This window comes from Mycteria americana, assembly GCF_035582795.1.
Source record: "Mycteria americana isolate JAX WOST 10 ecotype Jacksonville Zoo and Gardens chromosome Z unlocalized genomic scaffold, USCA_MyAme_1.0 Scaffold_30, whole genome shotgun sequence".
Classification (NCBI taxonomy): domain Eukaryota; kingdom Metazoa; phylum Chordata; class Aves; order Ciconiiformes; family Ciconiidae; genus Mycteria; species Mycteria americana.
Window position 1 is genome coordinate 1,656,828 of NW_027445437.1, and position 19,890 is coordinate 1,676,717.

Consider the following 19,890-nt stretch of genomic DNA (forward strand, 5'->3'; position numbering starts at 1 on the left):
AGAAAAACAACACGGAGCAGATGGGACCATTACACATGACCAAACCAATCAATCACAGATGAAGGGCCCAGGTGCAGCGCAGCCGCGCAACAACGCACCATTTCACAGTCTGTCAGACACATACACATGGTCGTACATGAATGACCCTCCTCGGCTCCCCCAGGACCTCATCTGGAGCGCGTCTCCCCTCTCGCCTGCCTCCACTCCGACTGACGTCTTCATAATCGCCCTGTCTCGGCTCCGCCGCCGCCGCCGCGCGGGGAGGGGGGCCAGGAGGCACCTCGCCGGCGAGAGCCGGGGCTCCCCGGCCCGAGGCCGCCCCCGCAGCGGCACCCCGAGGGCAGGGCGCGGGGCCGGAGGCGACGCTCGCACCCCGCTGCCCTCCCTGCCCTCGCCCTGCCTGCCCAGGCAGGGTTTTCCAAAAGAGTTTGAAGTTTTTATGGGAGGCACGGCAGCTTGGGGCGTCGCGGGGGAAGGAACAGATCCCAGCTCCAGATGGGCGACGAGCACGGCAGCAGCCACAAGAAGAGCAAGGAAGCGCTGCCGGACACAGGCTAGGGTGCCTGCCGGTGCCCACGGTGCCTCGCGCTCTAAGATGCTCCGGAGGGCTCCACCGCCCCGCAGCCGCCCGGCACCCCGGACGGATGGAGACCAAGGAGGGACCGTGGCCCCGTGCCAAGCCGGGGTTCCCCGCGGTGGGGTGGGCTGCAGGCGCTGCATCCCCGCTCCTCCCTGCCTGAGCGCCGGGAGGGGGAAGGAATGCCGGGGCACTGCTGCGGGAAGTGCGCAACCAAAGGGGGTATCGAAACCTATTCTGCCCGAGGAGCGACGGTGGGTAACGTTTACCAAACACTGCCTCATCCTCCTCAAACCGTTCAGCTGGATGGAAGGAGAATGAATTCAAGTCATGGCACCCACCACAACCCGAACATCGTCTGCCGTCACGCAGCGAAGCCACGCCAGCGGGCTCACGCCTTGCGCCAACGGCAGCCCCCTCCCGCGTACCAACAAAGCCCGAGAAGAGCAACCGAAATCCTAGCCAACCACGGCCACGTCATCTGGGCGACCAGGGAGGGGGAGAAAGATGACTTGCGTTTGTAAAACGCACCGGGAGAAAGCCCTTTGTAAGCGTAGGGGGGGGGAAATATGAAGTATCCAAAGCCTTGTGCCGGCCGATGACTTGGGTAACTCACCCACGTCCCCGTGTCCGCCCGTGACCGCTCGCCCTGCGGCGACAGCGGGGATGCGCTGCTCCCCACCCAGACGCTCCCGGCAGCAAACCTGAAGCTACACCACTTGAAACAAAAAGCTTTTTTTACCACTGTTGGACAGAATTTGCCAGTCCTTTGTAACTTGCCCGAACCGCAGCACAGCCTGAATCCTGCTGCATAAATAATAAGAAGAAAAGTGTAATTTCTGAAAGGACACAGGGAAGAAATAAAGGCAGCTGAGATAAAAACGTCCAGTTCTCAAAAGGAAGCTAAAGCGGGTCATCTTATTTGACTGTGTAGATCTGAAAGCTGTTCTTGTCACAGAGACACTCACCTGCTGAAAAGTCTTGCCTAGGCCTAATGAATTTCATTTAAAATCTGAAAATACACTCCAGTCACAAGGCACAAAACCAGGTTCATTTACAAACAAACAAACAAAACCTTTCAGGTTCATTTTCGCTCCCTGCTGTCACACAGAATGATCAGGGCTTCTTTGCGTATGCTTTAAAATACATATTTTCATTTATGTGGTGTTATTTCAGAGACTGACCAAGCTCCTGTTTGGCAGGTTTTGACAGGGAATAGGGGAAAAAAAAAAGCGCATAGGGGAAATTCCGATGGAACATCTACTAGAGCCAAAGTGTATCTCCCGCACGCTTTTCTGTCCAATGTGTCTTTTTCTCGGTTTTTATGCAAAACCCTGAAAAACACAAGTCACATCTCTTAAGTAATGTTTTGAAAGTATCTACCTTGAATTTTGGATCATGTTCAATTTACAAGGCACAATTAATTTTACAGCACGTTGGGCATCAGCAGAGCAACCAAAATAACCCCTCCGCTTCCTGGCGGGCAGCGCGGGCTCCTTCCATCTCCCGCTCCAGGCAAGCTCACAGAGCGGTTTTACGACATGCTTGTTTTGGTGGTGGTTTTAAACTGCTTATTGAGAGACTTTTCCCCCATTCTTTTCATTAGTACCTTGAAAATACTCACATATTATATTTCCCCCAAATTTTTATGCTCCCAGAAGCGTCCTACCATTTTATGCTGCCTGCTTGCTCGCACAAAACTTTGCCTATAAACTCCGTAACGCTAGCACCCGTCATAACTATTAAGATTTTCCTAGTGCTACAAAGAAAAGGAGTCAACTTATGGTTTGAATGGGCTTCCTTCTCTTCCGACAAACAGAATCCACACATTTGCATTAACAAATTTCTATTTTCTGGCTCAAAAGAAATTGCAGTACAAAAAGCAGATGTGTACATTGGATTCTTTCAAATTAAATTTCCAAAAGCTGAGCCTATTCTAGCTCCAGATCAAAGGCACTAAAACGCCATCTCCTCCCCCTTCCAGTATAATTACAGAGATTTCGTTTCTTTTGTTACACTGAGCACAACAGGTAAATCTCAGAACCTGAAAAATAACGATGGGTTGCTGCCGCAGAGCCAGTCCGTGCCGCGGCGCACCTCCACGCCGCACCCCTGCTGCTTCGGCTACCCGCGCCGGGGACGGGAAATATCTGCTTTATTCCTGGAGATCGCTTTTCCTTATGAGCTTCATGCCAAAGCTGCCGAGAGGAGCGTACTAGGTTACACGTTGTATTCTGGCAGGACCGGAGGAGGCTGGGGGCAGGGGAGAAGCAAAGCTTTTAACACCGATAAAATGCAAACTGGCAAGGGAGGGCAAGGGAGGCTTGCAAGTTCAGATGTTGTCAAAAAGTTATGAAAACGTAGCAGTTTTCCACGTGCCTCTGAAGAAAGAAGCGCCCAGTCACAAAAGCGCGCACAAGACAGGTCCAAAGATAATATTTTTAAAGAAAAATACACCGCTCCTCTCTGCTGTCGTCCACAGTACTCGCTCAGAGATCGCACGGAGCGGTACAGCGAGCGCGAGGCCAGGGCGCGTAAAACAAGAAATTTCAGGAGGTACGCCAACCTACCCGGGTCGGTTTGCGTTAGCGACCAAGCCACTAACCAGGACGTTTATTCCAAATACCGACACATTTCTATTTTTAACTTCTGATAGTATCTGGTTCTAGCGCTGGCCGTTAACGCGTCCCTACGTTATTTTCTCTGCATGAGAACTTCTGCGTGTAATTCCTTTCACATCTGGCCTTTGCTCAGCTCAAGGCTTGTGACCAGTTTCATGTTTGTCACTAGATCAAATAGCCTTGCAACGTCCCCCCAGCCTCCAGAAGGGACCCTCTGCAATCCCGTCCTCCCTGCAGGAGGCAAACCTGCCGTTCCCCCTCTCCGAGTGAGGGAGCTCGCAAAGGCGACGCTCGCGTTAGCTCGTCGCCGCGGCACCTTCTATATTCCTGTATTATTTCTACGCCACATACAAATCTGTATGTGTTAATAATCGATGAATCATCGCTGAGGAAGGTAACCGAATAATGCAATAAACCGGCTCCACCCATCCAATGCAACCGTATGAGAGCGATCGCTATCTCTAATGAAAACCAACACAGACCTGGGTTCTTTGTGCACCCACACCTGCAGTCGCCGTCTCCAGCCTCGTGCCAGCGGGCTGGCCGGGCAGCGGCCGAGCGACAGAGGATGAGGCACAGGGCACGGACACCTCCCAGGGGAGCTGCGGAAGGCAGGCGGATAGCCAATACAGAGCGCTTGACTGCGCGGGGGTCTCTCGGATGGGTAATGGCAGCCAGCAAGGCAGAGGAGGAGCAGCAGGCTCGTCCTGTACTTAAAACCTGCAATTTAAGTGCCTTCCGTTAAAACTCTGAGCTCCCAATAACGTAAAATCGCAAACTTAAGCAGAAGACCGGCATTACCTCCAGCCGGAATCTGGGCTTCTTGCACCTCATTACTGGGTTTTATTCTAGTTCTGCCTTTGATTCTCCTGTTGACCTTGGGGAAGTCACAGCTTCTCTACCCTTAATTTAGCAAAATCCGCTCAGACCATTCCACCTGGACCAGCCTACACGGCCGGCCCATGGGGAAAGCAACTCCTACACTCTCGCCCTGACGCTACAGCGAGGAGACCTTCACAAAGCCAGCCACGCGGGGCTTTGCACCGTCAGGGAGCGCAGCTCTGCCTGCTTCACCGAACCCACGTACGGGACGAGATATCATCAGCAAATAATATCTATCTGTCTCACCAGCGTGTTTTCGAGGCTTATTTCATGAATGCGAGTGCAATACTTTTCAGTCCTCAGAATTTTAATCTCGCTGGTATGCGTGTACATCAAAGCGCCTGTGCACCGGCATAGGATATGCGGACCGGGAAAATTTTCACAGCCAGCACATCCACCAAGGGACTCTGGGGCACAGGGAAAGACAGGAAGGCAGGGGGGAAGTTTATGAGAGAGAGGTTAAGGGAGAAGTTTGTAAATTAAAAAACAAACGTGAGAGCACACGCAGAGCAGAAGAGAGTGGCTGAACACATTTCATTCTTCTAAATTCAGAGAGCAACAACGAAGCGTGAAAGGGAAAAGAGAGGATACGTTAAGGAAGGGCTGTGGAGAAAGTAGAAAAGAAGGAATGAGCTCCGTATTCCTTTGTCTTTTTTCTTCTCTTTTTCTAGTTCCTTCCTTAGTTTTCTGCTTTCCTGACTCCTCTGTCCTTCATTATCCTCTTTCCTGTTATTTTGCTTAAAACTGGCAAAAATTACAAACTGCACAGGCGTTAAAACTGGCCTGAATTCCAAATATAAGCCCAAATCTAGGCCAGAGGTATATTTGGCAAATACAAATCCTTGCCAGATTTACACAGCTCTAATAATAAGGTGACAAGAACCGTGCACAGGATTACGGATGTGGCCTCACTCATCCCTCATAAAGTGCCAAAATAGTTTCCTTTGACTTTTATTCAACCTTTGCTCGTGAATCTCAGACCATTAGCTTCGGGGGGAATTAAAAAAAAAAAAGAAAAAAACCCCAAAGAAAAACCAAACCTGTTTTGTATTTGGGTGAAGGTTTAAACGCGCTGTTTTCCATCAACCCTCAGATCTCTCTCTCCGTTCAACAGCAACGCGAGCCTACACAGGCATGGAAGGGCTCACCTCGCAGCCCCGTTCAGCCCGAGCAGGGCCCTACGGCGAGAGCCTGCTCTCAGCTCTACCGACCGATTCCCAGATCGACTCCGTGCCCCAGCCATGAAGGCAGAATCCGCGTTCCTATTCACCTTGGTGCTCGGCATAGTTTCTCTTCTGTTTAACACATCGGAGAAGAAGCAGGTTCACGTTGCCCGCTTTCCCCTCCTTATTCATCTCAGTAGCTGAATCAGAAAAGTGCTTTTTACATTTTTAAAACCTCCTAAGATCCCACATCGCCCTTGTTCCTATCATGGGCCCGCGGCTGGCTGCTCTCGAGAGGAGGGACATCCCCTTGCCACTCCTTGACATCTGTAATAATCTCATGGCATCTCTCTGAACCACCAGCTTTTTTCAAATACTTCCACCGGCACCTCTTTCCTTTCCTCCCCTTTTACTTTCACTCTCCGTCTACGTTTAAATAATTATTTTACTCTACATTTTAAAATCTTGAAAGCCTTAAAAAAAAAATAAACTATAGCAATAGAAACTCGCAAGCAGATTTTTATTACTACGCAGAGCCGTGTTCAAGTCAGCAGGGCTCTGCGCTGTGGCAGGACTCCTCCTGCACGGATCCAACTGCAGGACCGTGGCCAAAGCTGTATTTTATATTGCCTCTCTTTTAAGTGCAGCTTGCTCCCCTCAGTTTTGTATCATCAGCAAATCTCATTACATGATGGAAGAAATATGTGGACTCTTATGACAGAACAAGTCTAGCTTCAAAGCCAAGTCCATTCCCAACATGTTACAGGTGTGCACCACATGAGCAGGCACAGAAATTGCAACTGTTCAGGGTGTGATGACAGCTCCATATAATGTGATCAAAAACATTTCACATGTAAAAAAAAAATATCAAAGTTAGACAAAGAATAGTTCTGCCATACAAAGAGGTAAAACCTAGTCAAACAAAACACACGGAAAAGGACTGGCTATTTAAATGATCAAGTTAAACAAGACACGGCTCAGTCTGCCATGCTTCGCTAGCGTTTATAAGCCTACCAAGCAGCTCCTCGCTCTTGCCTCCCCAACCTGCCGCTCCACCTGGCTTACCACCAGAAAGGGGGGGCAGGCAGGGAGCTCCCCAGGTCGACCCAAAACCAAGCGTATTCTGCCCGCGGAAGCCAAGTACTCCGGAGGTGGTAAAAGTCTCTTGCTCTGTGCTGCAGAAAAGCAGAAACAATTCAATAGCGAATTTCAGGTGAATTTTCAAAACGTAGTCCAGAGAAGCTCAAAGGTGCAAAGGCTGGAGCTCCATCGCCTTGAATCCAACCACAACAAAAAGGCACAGAACATACTTTAAGATGGCTGGAACTTTGGGTGTGTTATACATATGGAAAATTTTGCTTATGGGCATGGAAAGATGATTTTTGTATTAACAACAGAAGGCCAAAGTGCCTCTGTAACCAAACTCATCCTCAAGCGAGCACCCGTAAGTCTACCACACCAATGTAACATAGAAAAAAAGGACAAATTTTACACGTGACTTCTTTCTGTAGCCGTTCACGCTTTGAAAGCTCTTGGTTTTCTGCAATTTCTATCGATAGAAAACTAGGATTATATTGAGTGGATTTAGGACACTGACTAAACTGAGTGATACGGCTGCTATTCGGTCATGACCAGGAGAGCAGCAGGGAGCTCTAGGAATTTGAACATGGACAAGTGGAGGGCTACAGGCAACAAGCTCAGTCTCTGGTTGCATTTGGGTGTTTCCGTCCACAAAAGAGGGATTATGAGAGAGTTTATCACCTATTCAGAGATTCCTCTGCAATCCCTTGCATCCCAAGAGACTTTCTTTCAGAGGTTGGTGGTGTAATAGAAGGCTCCTGGAGCCGAAGCATATTCCCGTCATGATAAGCAGGCACTACAAAGTATTATCCAAGTTACAGCGCATCTTCGAGATATTTTACTTTTCCAGCAGAAGCTGGGAGAAGATCCTTAAAAGGAAGGTCTAGTTAAATTTAGTCAGAAGTTTCATAAGATCTATCAGCCCACCAAACGCACTTCCATTCCTTAGATATTAGCCTTCATCATCTCAGATGCTACCAAAGAGGATGGGTGGAGGTACCAGAAGGCGTGTCTCCTCAGGACGACCAGCAAAAACAAAGCGCGTTTCCAGTCTGTAGGTCAAGGGAGGAAGATGAGATGAAGGCAGAACTGCCTCTCTGCTGGAACCTTTGCCCTGCAGCTGCGGAGATGAGAAACCAGCAGAGAAAATCTGCCGGCGGCTGCATTTGGGAAGACTCCACTCAGGGGACAGAAGAAAGGGTTTGGTCTTCTGCAAAAGCTATCCAAAGTATTGGAGAGAAATTTCTGCCTGGGGGATGTGAAATTTTGTTTGATCTGGATTCTATTTCTAAAGTATTGCAAGGTCTTAAAAATAAAGTGTTTTGCTGAATCAGCTTGGTATCCAAATGTTAAAGATCTCCTCTGCCAGATGGACAACCTAAGTTCAGTTTCAGTTTGCATTGTTTTTTTCACAATCCACCAAATATTGGTAAATGTTAACTGATGTTCTTCTAACGTATACGCTAAGAAAGACCACAAGTCTTAAGTCCACAGCCCTGCAATAGCTTAGCTCTGCGTTAGATATTCTGTTACCTCCTCCCTCAGTTTTCACGTTTGCCTGTTCAATGGAAATCAAGCATCTCGTTTGCCTCCAGCTTCAGTGCACTGCCTGCCAGGCACTCCGACATCATTCCTGTGAAGACAGCCAAACCTAATGAGTACAAGAAGCTAATGAATCTGGAGCAGGACGAGGCATGAGAACCTTTGATATCAAAACTGTGAAAGCAAAAATGCCTCTGAAGAAACATGAGGCTCAACACGAGACTCGAGAATGAGGCTGGCAAGATGACTAAGATGAAACTCCATTGTTACACTGAACATTTAAGTTCAGTCATTCATAAAAGCATGAAGCTCACTCAAGTTCATACACTGAAGACTGTGCCAGCAAGAGTATGATTATTCTAGATCATTCAGAGGCTCGGAAAGAAGAGCATCAAAGCTTTGGATGGTAGTTCTTCATAGACCCAGGTCCAGACCGGCCGAGTGCCAACTCTGAACCTGAGGGTAAATGCAACAGCGAAGCAGAGGCGCATATGCCCTGGTCTTACACACTCCTACAGACCACTAAGATGAAAACATTCCAGATGTACGACTTGAAGTATCTCGCCTTCCAATGTGAACATCAGACCACGCAATAACAACCTTCCCGTCAGATGAAGAATATGCTTATCCTGGCAGAACTAAAAGATAGCAATGATTTCCTTTGAGGAGGCAGAACACACCACATAGCAGAAGCCATTTGGAAATGCTTCACCTTATGTTTGTTGATCTGCAATGGTTCCCTCAATGAAAATTTTCTCGTGACCCAACTGAGCTATTGCTTATGGATGGTCCCAGGTTCAGTCTCCCTTCCATGCAGGAGCAGACGTTTTGTGGAGACTGGACTCCTCATTGTAAAATATATTTTAAGTATTTAAAATTATTTAAAAATAACTAAAACAGAGAGTCACGCACAAAACTTGTCGATAAAGTCCTTATGGGACAAAAGCATCGTGCCGCTATGGTGAAACACAGAGCTCCCCTCCCGGTTATCTCTGGGGCCAGCTGAGGACACTACGGAACGGCGGGGAGTTGTTTGTTTGGTTTTTCCCCGTGCACAGGAAATAGTCCTTTCTCTTTTCTTATTTAAGAATTCTGTGATAGCTCCTCTATAGAGTTTAATCCATCTACTGATGTTCTCACCCACCGTGTGATCACCCATTCTGGAATAATCCCTATTTCCTTCAATATTTCTTGCCTCTCTCCTGGGAAATTTATATCTGATTCTGGCATCTGTTCCCCATCCTCTTTTGTGAACACTGAGGCGAAAAATCCATTTATTTTTTAGCAGTGTCTACATCATCTGTCAATAAATTACCCTTTCCATCTCTAAGAGGTCCTAAAATCTACTTTACTGACCTCCTCTTCTTTATGCATGGCAATAATCTTCCGTGATTATTTATCTTAACCTCATGTACAGTTGTTCCTTTCTCTCTCTGCTTTCAGATTATTATTTTTTAACATTGAACCTCATTCCACACTTTCTCTGAACTTGATGTTTTACATCTTATATTCTTGCCTGCCTTTCTTACAATTACTTTTTGCCATGCTTGTTCTTCTATATTAGGATGTTAGCATGCTTTTCATCATATTATTTATTCTTAGCATAGCTGTGTAGAATATACTTGCTACACTCATTTTTCAGGAGGTACCAACTCCCCTTCATGTTGTGTATTTACACGGCATCAACCTTCCATTCCCTGTGAAAACAGGTTCTAATATGCAAAGCTAAACGGGAGCTACGCTCAGAATAAGACGAGCTGCTCTGTTTGCACACCTCACTTGACTATCAGCAGGTAATTTAGTGCTTTAAAAATTATTACAAGTATCGTCCTGGCTTTAAGCCCGCTTTAACGCTCAGTCAACAACAGTTACTCCAAAGTTTCACTAATTTTCCCACGTTTCTTCTTTCCTCTCCCCCTTTTTTTTGGTTCTGTTTTGCTAGTTGAAGTAAAGAACGATTAAGCAGATTACAGCCATTGGGCCAACTTCTATTGACGCCTGCAAACTTCTCCATGTAATAGTTCCCAAAACAAGCGCTCTCTCCGGATTTTCAGGTACCTTCTGGGTGCTGCTCCGCATACTATGGGAGATTTGTAATCTCAGCCAATCGCAAATCCAGGCCAAAACCGGCTCTGGAATCAATTCGCTGGCTATAAGATTTACATGAAAGTTAAAATGTAGGAAGGGAAAAAAAAAAAAATAGTCTCCTAGAAGGCATATTTGGAAAAACAAAACTTGCTGGAAATGTGAACCAGAATCAGGCATCTTCAATTCTAGTGACATATAAAAATGAAAATATAAATAGAAGAAAGGGTATGAACATGTTGATATAGATATCAAAATATATTTAAACAACAAATTAAAAATGCTCGTAACTAAATTCTTGCTGATCTGTTTACATAGCTTCCTCATCCAAGAATTAATCCAAACTGCTTTTTCCGGATAATTCACACACACACATATATACATACACACACACACACAATGCCACTCTTTTTAATTTTTGATCGTTGGCCTAATTTCTTCTTTATCACATCTAGTCAGCATGTTTGCTTCCCAGAATATCCTTCTCTATCGCTTCTCATTCTGTACTCTTTTTAGAACTATTGAATATGCTTAAGACCACAATCACATAGTAAAAGTTTGCAGAATAAAGAAATGTATTGGAGTACTCTGATTTTAGTTAAAAAGAAATCTAATCTAATTAAAATACTGATGGTTCCTGTTAAATGCATGCTCCATATCTTTTTATTTCACATGGTACAAGGATCAAAGCATGGACCTAGTATACCATCAGCCTTGTATAGTGTGAGAACTGGTGCTGTCCTTAATTCAGACCATATGGCAAGATGTATCTATTGGCATGATGCTGTAGAGCATTACTGTACCCTCCTGTCATACCCTTTTTATCATTTTCATTGGAACTGTTTTATATTTGATTTTGTATATTCCGTGCATCTGACCAAACGTGCTAAATCCAGAGCAGTACTAGAGGCTGAAGGCTGGGGACAAGAATAGAGGAGTCATTACAGAAACTGTCAGAAGGAGTCTCGAGAAAGAGAATTAAAAATTTAACTACAAAAGTAAAAATGATTTTTTTTTGCTTCAAGACTATCACATCTTCCTACAGAAAGCAATGATAGTTTTCTCTCCTGGATATGTCCTTGGACACAGAGAAAAGCCTTAGAAGAAATCCGTTACAGAAGCGCAGACGGCAGTTAGGTTTGACCAACAACGCGCAGCCAAAGCTCTGCCTGTGGCTAAGCTTGAACGTAGTCTGGCATTAAGGCTCAGCCACCTCTGGGCCCCGCCGGTTGCAGCCTTATCTGGTTTTTCGAAGGAGAATACACCAAGACCTAACAAAATAAGTTGATCTTATTTAGCTAACGCCTTATTCGATTCAACATCTCTACACAGGGTGAAGTTCAGACTTAAGGTACGTACAGGCTCAAAACAATTATTAATTATCCAGCTAACTCGGCATTGTTTTACACATTCTGTGCCTTAACTAGAGAGCATAACAAACCCATTGTTTTTGCCTGTTTAACGGACCATGACTGGAGCAGCTATGTAAATGACCTAGTAATTCAACAAATTTGTTTTGTTTCACAGATTTTCCCACATGTATACTTTCCAGCTGTAATGCAAATCTCTGCCACATCCCGGCCAGTCCTGGCCCCCAGAAGCACGCCGCTACCTTTCGGTGCACGCTCGCTCCTTACGTGACTGCAAACAACTCGGGGAAAATAGGAAGATTGTAACTAATTCGCAACCCCAGGTTTTTTGGTGGTGGTTGTTTGGGTGGGTTTGTTTGGTTGTTTGCTGTTTGGTTTTTTGGGGGTTTTTTTTTAAATGCCTATCGATGGTTTTCCTGGTGGGGTAAGGTTTTCTAGAAATTGAATTTTTTCCTCTCTATGAATATTTTAAGGAACTCACTCCTAGGTTTCTTTTAATGCTCAAACAGGTGTGAGCTCAAATTCCCTCTGCCACTAACATCAGCTCAGCTGGAGAACAGCACCAAATGCTTATTTGAAAGCCAAGCTAGGTTCATCTACAGAAAGGGCAGAAGCTCATTAACCATTAAAGCGCCTTCTGGATGTTACTTGAAAAGCCGTTTCTCTTATTCACGCACTTGCGATGCAGAAAGACGCAGTGTCTCAAGCAGATAAACCCAGAGCCCCGGAGCCCAGCTGAACCCGTGCAGCTCCGTCCCGGCTGTGCTTCGCTTCGGCGAAGCCCGACGGCGGTTTCTGAGCCAGCCCTGCAGGCTGCTTCACCCGCAGCAGCGATTACCCAGCGCCGGCTCGCGCTCCGTGGTTCTACCTCCGCGACCGCAGGCTGCACGGCCCCGTGCCCGGGCCGGGGCCAGCCCAACGGCAGGCTCGAAAACCTCCCGCTCTGCAGAAGGTCACTGCAGAAGAGAGGGCTGGATCGTTAGCGGGAGGCCGGTCCTTTCCGCCTACCGGGAGGATAACTTCAGGCGATATTTTTCAAACTGACTATTTGTGCTCCAAATACAGATCAAATACGTTTGCAGTTCAACGCAAATTTTTCACGCAGCTTTAGTCTATGCCGCGCTACGCGGAATACAACTGTCACACAAAATAACTTATTAAAAATGCTTGGACTTGTTTAAGAACAAAATACAACGGAATGTAAACTTCACTGAAAACTATGTAGTACAAAATAATATTTCAATTCTTTGCTCAGTATGCAGACATTAATTGCCACAGTCTACAGTTTCTATTTATACATCTGCTGCTCGTTCCCCAAATAAATGGAAATGTCCTTGTAATTTCTTTTCTTCAGGACTGTGTGAGAGGCTGGGGTTGAATGCTGAAGCTCAGAATCCTGACTGGCAGCGCTTGCAAGACTGACTTGCTGCAAAATATATTAACTCTTAATTGGGAACTGTAACATTTATATCTACAAAATGCCTTTCAGCACAGATTTTTTCTGTTAATTTTGTTCATAGGCAAGTGAGACGAGAAGCAGCAGGCATATTCCACAACAAGAAGGGATATGTGGGCCAGTGTCTTCTACAAAGCATTTTTAAGGCACCTTTCAAGGCCCCAGTTGACAGTAAATCGTGTGATTTTCATCGTGGTTATCTTAGAAAGCTGAAGTGCTACATCTAAGCTCCTCAGGTCTCAGCCTTGACACCCTGCATAGTTAAACTCCAACTGTTGCTCAGGGTTATCCAGAAGCACTTCTACTTTGTTGTGCAGAAACCACTAAAACTAATCCAGAACAAAAAGGCTGGAAGAAATCCTGTCCAGCTGTTCCTGGGTAAGCGGAAGAAGGAACACCGAGCCTTAACTTACGTGGAAATTTAGACACACGTCTCCATTGAAGAGCAGAATAGACCATGCCTGAAATCGGCCGCTGTTCTGTAATTCAGGCCTCGGAGACAGATTTACAGTGCCCTGCTCTCAGAACATGCCAGGGTACACATTTATTTCCCAGATTAGCGCTGTGTTTAAGGTTTGGAAACATTGAAAACGAGGTATTTTGGTTGGTGAAACAATTCTAGATTTGGCAAAAAAACAACCAAACAAAAAAAAAAAAACCCTTGAGAGATTACTTTTCCTGGATTCAGGTTGAAAAACCTGTCCCAGATCTTCCCTTCTGTACTCACATGGGGATGGGAAGAACAAAAATTAGGTTGGTGGGCACGTATATCCATGCAGCATTCAACAGAGTGGTTGTAAGGGGAGTTAAGTGAGTTTAGAGGTGAATTAAAACACAGAACCAGAAACCCCGAGATGTCAGATGCAGATTTGGAGGCACGACACGCCAAACAAGCCAAATAGCTCAAACTTGGCAGCTGAACTCAGGTTTTCAGACCTTTCTCTAAACAGCCCCGAAGGTCCCACTCCCAGCCCCTGGCAAGCCAGAGAGCACTGCAGCCATGGCAAGCACTCCTGCGCGGTGGGACCCGTCTTCTTCAGGTCACAGCTGGCACCTACAGAAACAGCAACGCTGCTCGCAGCCCCAGCACGCTTTCCATCCACGACCACAGGACCAAGTCAAAGGCCTTCTTGTAGTCCAGCCACACCACGCCTCAGCTTCTTTTGGGGATGTGGCAGTCAGCATACTCGACCAGCAACCCATCCCCTCCCCGGCATCATTGCAGTTGGATCCCTACCGCATCCACCCCAAACTGCCTCGTTTCCAGGTGGAAACGAGTATGGCCAGATCCCTCCTAGCATTTTCCACCTGGCTGGGGAATACCTGGGTGCTCAGCAGTCGGGAGAGCACTCGATGAGTTAATGCTCTCCCCCTTCGGAAGCGCTCGTCTGTCATGCACCGTGACTTCTCCTGAAACTGCAGGTGCTGGGTTGTGTCAGCTGCACGAATGTAAAATATTTCAAATGAAAACCGGAGTCTGGGATTTCCAGGTCTGTGATTTCTGAAGGCCCTTCTTGACCTTTTTAGTTGCTACAGTCAGATTTTCTGTCGTTAAAACTCATCTTAGTTAACGCTATACCTAGCCAGGCAGTCGCAGATTTTTCTGGGAAACATAGTCCTGCTTGTGACTCCTAAAAATTCACCTTTGACTGCTTTTAAAAAAAGTTGTCATGTGTTTCTTTCTGTACGTCACATAGAATTTACTTTTTTCTAAAGATAATGGTCGTTTCTTTGTTTCCTATCCACCATAAGTTGCCAGGTTCCTTCGACGCTGCATTGCCCTGAAAAGGCTTTAGGAAACAATAAGAAAAAAGCAGACACCACTAAGATAAGTAAGCGGCTACTGAGTGTGTGTTCCCATCACGTGGATGACCCACAAGAAGCATCACAACCGCAATTTCCCCAAGCGATGGCATTTTGGGTGCCGCCGAACGCAAGAACTGAGAGACCATCAAACCCTTTTGCATTGCAAATTTACAACTGGAAATTACTGGACGGTTTTTGACATTTCCCTCCTGGTTCCTCACGTACCTTCACTTCTCCAGCTGCAAAACGGGAACCAAAGCCACCTGACATAACAGAGGTGGTGTGAAAAAGAATTAATGCTCGTGATGTGCCAGACACTAACTGAGAAAATCAAAAATCTGCCAGGATGAAATGTAATCTCCTTTTAGGAAATGTTGAAATCATTTCTGCAGAAGGTTAAAAAAATAATAATCAGGCTGAGTCAGATACACAGCATGGAAAATTTCATCCCAAATGTTTATAGTTTAGCAATTGAAAGCAAGGCCTTATAATGCTGTGTTGGGTAAACTTAACTAATCTGCAAAAATTCCACTTCTACTTATAACAACAGTAACAGAATCAAAGCTGTACGGATTAAAAGCAAATGCCACAGCAATATTCGTAGGGAGACAAGTGCTATCATAGCATTAAAAATAATATTAAAAATTGGCACGTAGACGGAGTATCCAAGGAACTCCGGCTGTTTTCCAGACAGTAATTCATCACATCTCACAATATCCCCGCAAAACATATAGCGCGCCTTCTTCAGATAAATAGGAAGGCACATTTGAGCACAAAGACGTTAAACAACTTGCCAAGAGCGTGCCGCAGATCGGCAGCCGAGCCGGGCTCCCCAGGAACCCCGGGCACGAGCCCTGCCTCCCGGCACGGCGGGCTGCCCGCGCCGCCCCAGCTCCCCGGTACTGCGCCGGCACCGCTCCGTCACCCCAACCGTGAGAACACCCCACCTTCACCAAAACGACAATTCTTCCTCAAAAGAGAAAGGAAAATTATGACTTGGAGATTTTTAAAAGGAAGAGGGAAGAAACCAGAGGGGAAAATAATTATTTTGCGATACAAGTGCCAGTCTCTGGCAAACGCACGCGCCAGCCCCCCCAAAAGCACGTCAGGCAAGCGACTGCGTAAGAGCACGACGCCGAGCAGTGCAGCATTGACCTGAGGCAGACAACCGGGAGGGGACTAAGTCATTGTATCTGCTCTTCATTCTGTGTTTAGCAATAGAAAGAGAAAATAAACACAAGCAAAGATTTTGTCGTCACATACTAGCTCACCGACCAACTCCTACAACTGTTAAGAGATTGACATTCAGTGACCTTACTTCCTTTTAGAGAGTCTCAAAGCACTATCAGAAATTAAATACTATCTTCTAGTTAGTAGTGTAGGAACTTTTTCAATAAGACGTATAAGATCACTACTGTGAACACCAGAAATATTACCTGCGGAGGAGAGGACTACACAAATTGTCCATGCAACAACAACAAAAAAAAGTGGGTTTGATCTTTTCTATTCTCATTTTTACTACATTCAACAAACTGGGTTAAATCAGCTTTGTAAACCACAGGGAAAGTCTTCTCCCACAGCGAGTTTCTCCCTATCATACCCTCCGCTGTGACTGCCTGTCCGGCAGACGGCGGCTGGAGACCGAAAGCGTTCGCAACGCTCCACCTTGTGCGGCACGCCGGGTTAAATTCAGGGTGGTTACAGCACTTTGAAGCAACACAAACCTAAATATTCCTGGTAGGCAAACCGAGGAGAGGAACTGAATTATAATGAACCAGCAGCTGTCACAATATGACCACAGTAACCAAATCAAAATATCAACCACTAACCCAGATGAGATTCAAAGGTCACCACATAAGCCAGCAGCTTTCTTCAGCAGCGCCTGAAACCTCAATCTAATCCTTGCAGCGAAATGCTCCATTAAGCTACAGGGGGTTTAGAAGCAAGTTACTGTACACTGGTAAATGATTTAATGTACTAGCAAGCTATCCCAAGCAGTAGGATAAGCAACATCCCCGAAGAGCACGCCTGGAAAGGGGAGAGGCGATGAGAAGCGACACCCAACGTGCCATACCCATCGCAGCTATCTGCCCATGCACGTCTCATTGCTGGGCCAAATAACCGCTCTTCAGATACTCTTGAGAAAACACAGAAATACCTAGCAGGGTAGCGGGACTCCAGACGCGCACAAAGCAAGCTGTGCTTGAATACGGGCGAGCTGTAGTTTGAGGAGTTGAGTAACGCCTGCAGCTCTGCTGCTTCTCTCTGCTCCTCCCCACAGGGCTTGCTCCAAAGCCTAACGCACAGGCTCCCTGCTAGGGAGCCACCTAAAAATGTATTTTAAAAACAAATATCTGAAACTAAAATATAATATAAGCCCTCATTTAAGCACACCCTGTCTGCAAACAGTTGTGGTTCACAGGTACGGGGTCACTAATACCTATGCCCAGTAACAATAAAGTCTTCCTGGAAAACCACCTCAAATCAGGAGCAACTCCATTCAAGTCAACGGTATACACCAGTATAAAACCAGTTCAAGCTGGATGATCGTCACGCTCTTTATCGAGTTGCCAAGAGAAAGAGGAGCATGGAAAGAAGACTACAGGGTGGCTCTGCAGGTGCCAGCCGCGTAACAGCAGAGTTTACGGGGACCCTTCCTCGGGGGAGTTCGAAGACTTGCCAGGAAAAGGGAAATTATAAAATACATTCGGAGTAGCAGGAGTCGGGAGCTGGCAGTCCGGGCAGCCTCCCTCCCAGTAAACAGCATCGTGCGTCGTTCATCCCCGCAATATTTAGATTTCTCCTAAAATCACAAATAGAGACGTGACCAGCGCAGGCTGACAGCGGTCTTTGTTAGGGCAACGCTTCACGCACGCCGTCCTCCGCAGCGGCAGCCTTTGTAACCGCAGCGCCTGTCCCGGTGCCGGCCAAGGGTTTCCATCCCCAGGCGGCACAGAAACAGACCTCCCGGCCGAGGCCCTCGGAGGCGTCCGAGCGGAAGGGGAAGGCGCACGCATGCCAGCGGCTATCCCTGCTCCCCCGGCACCAATGCCCTGCGCCCGGGAGTGGAGCAGAACTGGGACTGAAGGGCTGCCCCAACAGGACAAATTAAGAAGAGTCCGCTCTCGTTATCAGAGAATTATACTAAAGCGTGGTTGCAGAACGCCGTGGGTTGCGGGAGGCAGCTGACGGCCCCGGCAGCACACCCGCGTTATTGCGCAATAGCACGCTTGTCAAAAGCTGTTAGTCGTTGCCACACGCTTGCACACGCGTTAATCTGCGTGTGTAGGAACACCACTGGTCCTATTTCCAGTTGAAATTACCAAATCTCATAAAAACCAAAAAAGATTTCCGGGCACTTCAGGACCAGGCACTGCGAGGAGGCTGCCGCGCTGCCTGCTCACACCCGCAGCGGGAGCGGATGCCGCCCGTTCGGGTCTGCAGAGCCACGACCCGGGGAGCAGCGGCCGTGCAAACCCCTCCGATGGCAACGAGCGGGACCTTCCAGAAACATCAGGGTTTCCAAAGTTCCTAATCAGAGCATTACATGGCTTAATTCTTTAACCGGGTGCCTCCAAACAGGTTTTTATAAAAGAACTATTTCTTCAACCAAGCGAAACCAGTATTTTCACTAAGATTGGCAAAAACAATCAGAGGCAGGAATGAGATTTTTCTGTAACCCAAGGGCAGGCAGAAGAGAGAGAGACTTTTAAGTTCTAAAGACTCAAATTAAAGGTTAAACTTGAAAGCACCGTGCAGCCCAGTGGGTTTCACAGAAGCGTGTGGCTATTTGCGAAGTGTCTCTACGCACTACCTAAGCCCCATGGCGTGAGTTAAGAAGGGAGCGTTGAAATTTCCATGCTTTTCTTGGCTTCCATTAGACCCTTTAAAACTGTTGTAACCATGTTTTGTACGTGAATACATACAAATGACTACAAGCTCCAACATTGTCCCATATGTTAAACAACTCACAAATATTTCCCAATATTAAAAGACAAGGCGTATTTTAGGGACGTATATTAGAGCTGAAGAATGATATATCGCAGTTACAGCTCCGTGTTTTTTTTGGCTCGCGTTCAATCCTTTAAAGCAAAGCATTTGGTTAGTTCATTGACAACTGCAGAAGAAGGGTGTGATCTTGGGCAAGCATAAGCATTACTAATATTTTTACATCATATATTTACTTTAACCAAATTCATTTATCAACCGTAATTAAAGAGAGTAGCTATCATTCAGTTACAAATAATTATAGCCTCTCTTCATACTGCTATGGTGTTTGCTGCTAAGCTAAATGGTTATTCAGGGGTGTCAAAACTTTCTATCATGGGGTGTGGGGTGGAAGGAGGGTCCTTGCCAAACGCCCTGGGCAAAATCTCGCTCCTCTAAAGCGGAATAGGCTGCAGCTACCCTCGCCCAAAATCCAGGAGTTTGCAGCTCACAGGTCCCAGCAGGCAGCGATCCACCGTGCTCCAAAACAAACAATGGCTTCAGTGTCCCTCACCAGTTATTTATCTGTTCCCTTTTGTGAACAGATATTTATCATATTTTCAGAAATCCTTTTCTACTTTAAAAGTCCTGTTCAGAGCATATCCTTATTTTCTCTGCCAACTGGCCACTTCTTTGAAAAGGAAAGGCTGAGCCTTAGGAAACAACCATTTACCTCTTTCAGCAAATACTGCAGTTACTGCATCCAAAGTCATATCCTTCTCACAGCAAGAAAACACAGTCTGTTCAATAAACATCATCCGTGTACATTTTCAAAATTGCACGATAGCTTAAAAAAAAAAAAAAAAAATCCATGTTCCCACCCTTATGCTAAGTACAATCAGCTCCAGAAATGAGGATGAGGGATTTAAGCCCTCAGAATTTTATTTCTGGTTCACTTATTCCACTTTCAACAACGCGGTCAAGTTAGGAAATTTGATTTCTTACTTTGTATTCTGGAATTGACAAAGGGAGGAGAGAGATTGTCATGCGACCCAAGGTCTCTGCTCGCCATATGATCATAGTGAGTCCCATCTCCATAGTTCTGTTAACAAATTGGGAAAAAAACCACAATTTTACAAGTTTAAATGGCATTTTTCAAAACCTACAGGTCCATATATTTCCCTTCTAAGTTTTAAGCCAGCTATAAGAAATATCGTTCCCTTTATTGTTTTCCCCTATTGATTCTGCTGGAAGTGATGTGTTCCAGAACATTTTTAAAGCTGTTTCAAATTTTTATTTCATTAGTAATTGACTTTGGTTTGCTGTGTGGATAATCCTGAATGGGTGACTGAGACGAGGTTCCTGGAATTTCGTGCTGTGC

At 46.2% G+C, this 19,890-nt stretch overlaps 1 protein-coding gene across 13 annotated transcripts in view; it reads right to left on the bottom strand.

The window, feature by feature from the left end:
* TCF4 (transcription factor 4) overlaps nt 1-19,890 on the bottom strand; it is a 243,761-nt gene that overhangs the window by 143,900 nt on the left and 79,971 nt on the right. For 10 of the 13 annotated variants that reach the window (XM_075489119.1, XM_075489125.1, XM_075489122.1 and 7 more), the window contains one exon: nt 19,515-19,611. The exons of the other annotated variants lie outside the window; for them this stretch is intronic. In XM_075489119.1, coding sequence (XP_075345234.1) covers nt 19,515-19,611 — 97 coding nt within the window. The remainder of the gene's footprint in view (nt 1-19,514; nt 19,612-19,890) is intronic. 13 annotated transcript variants of the gene reach the window in all.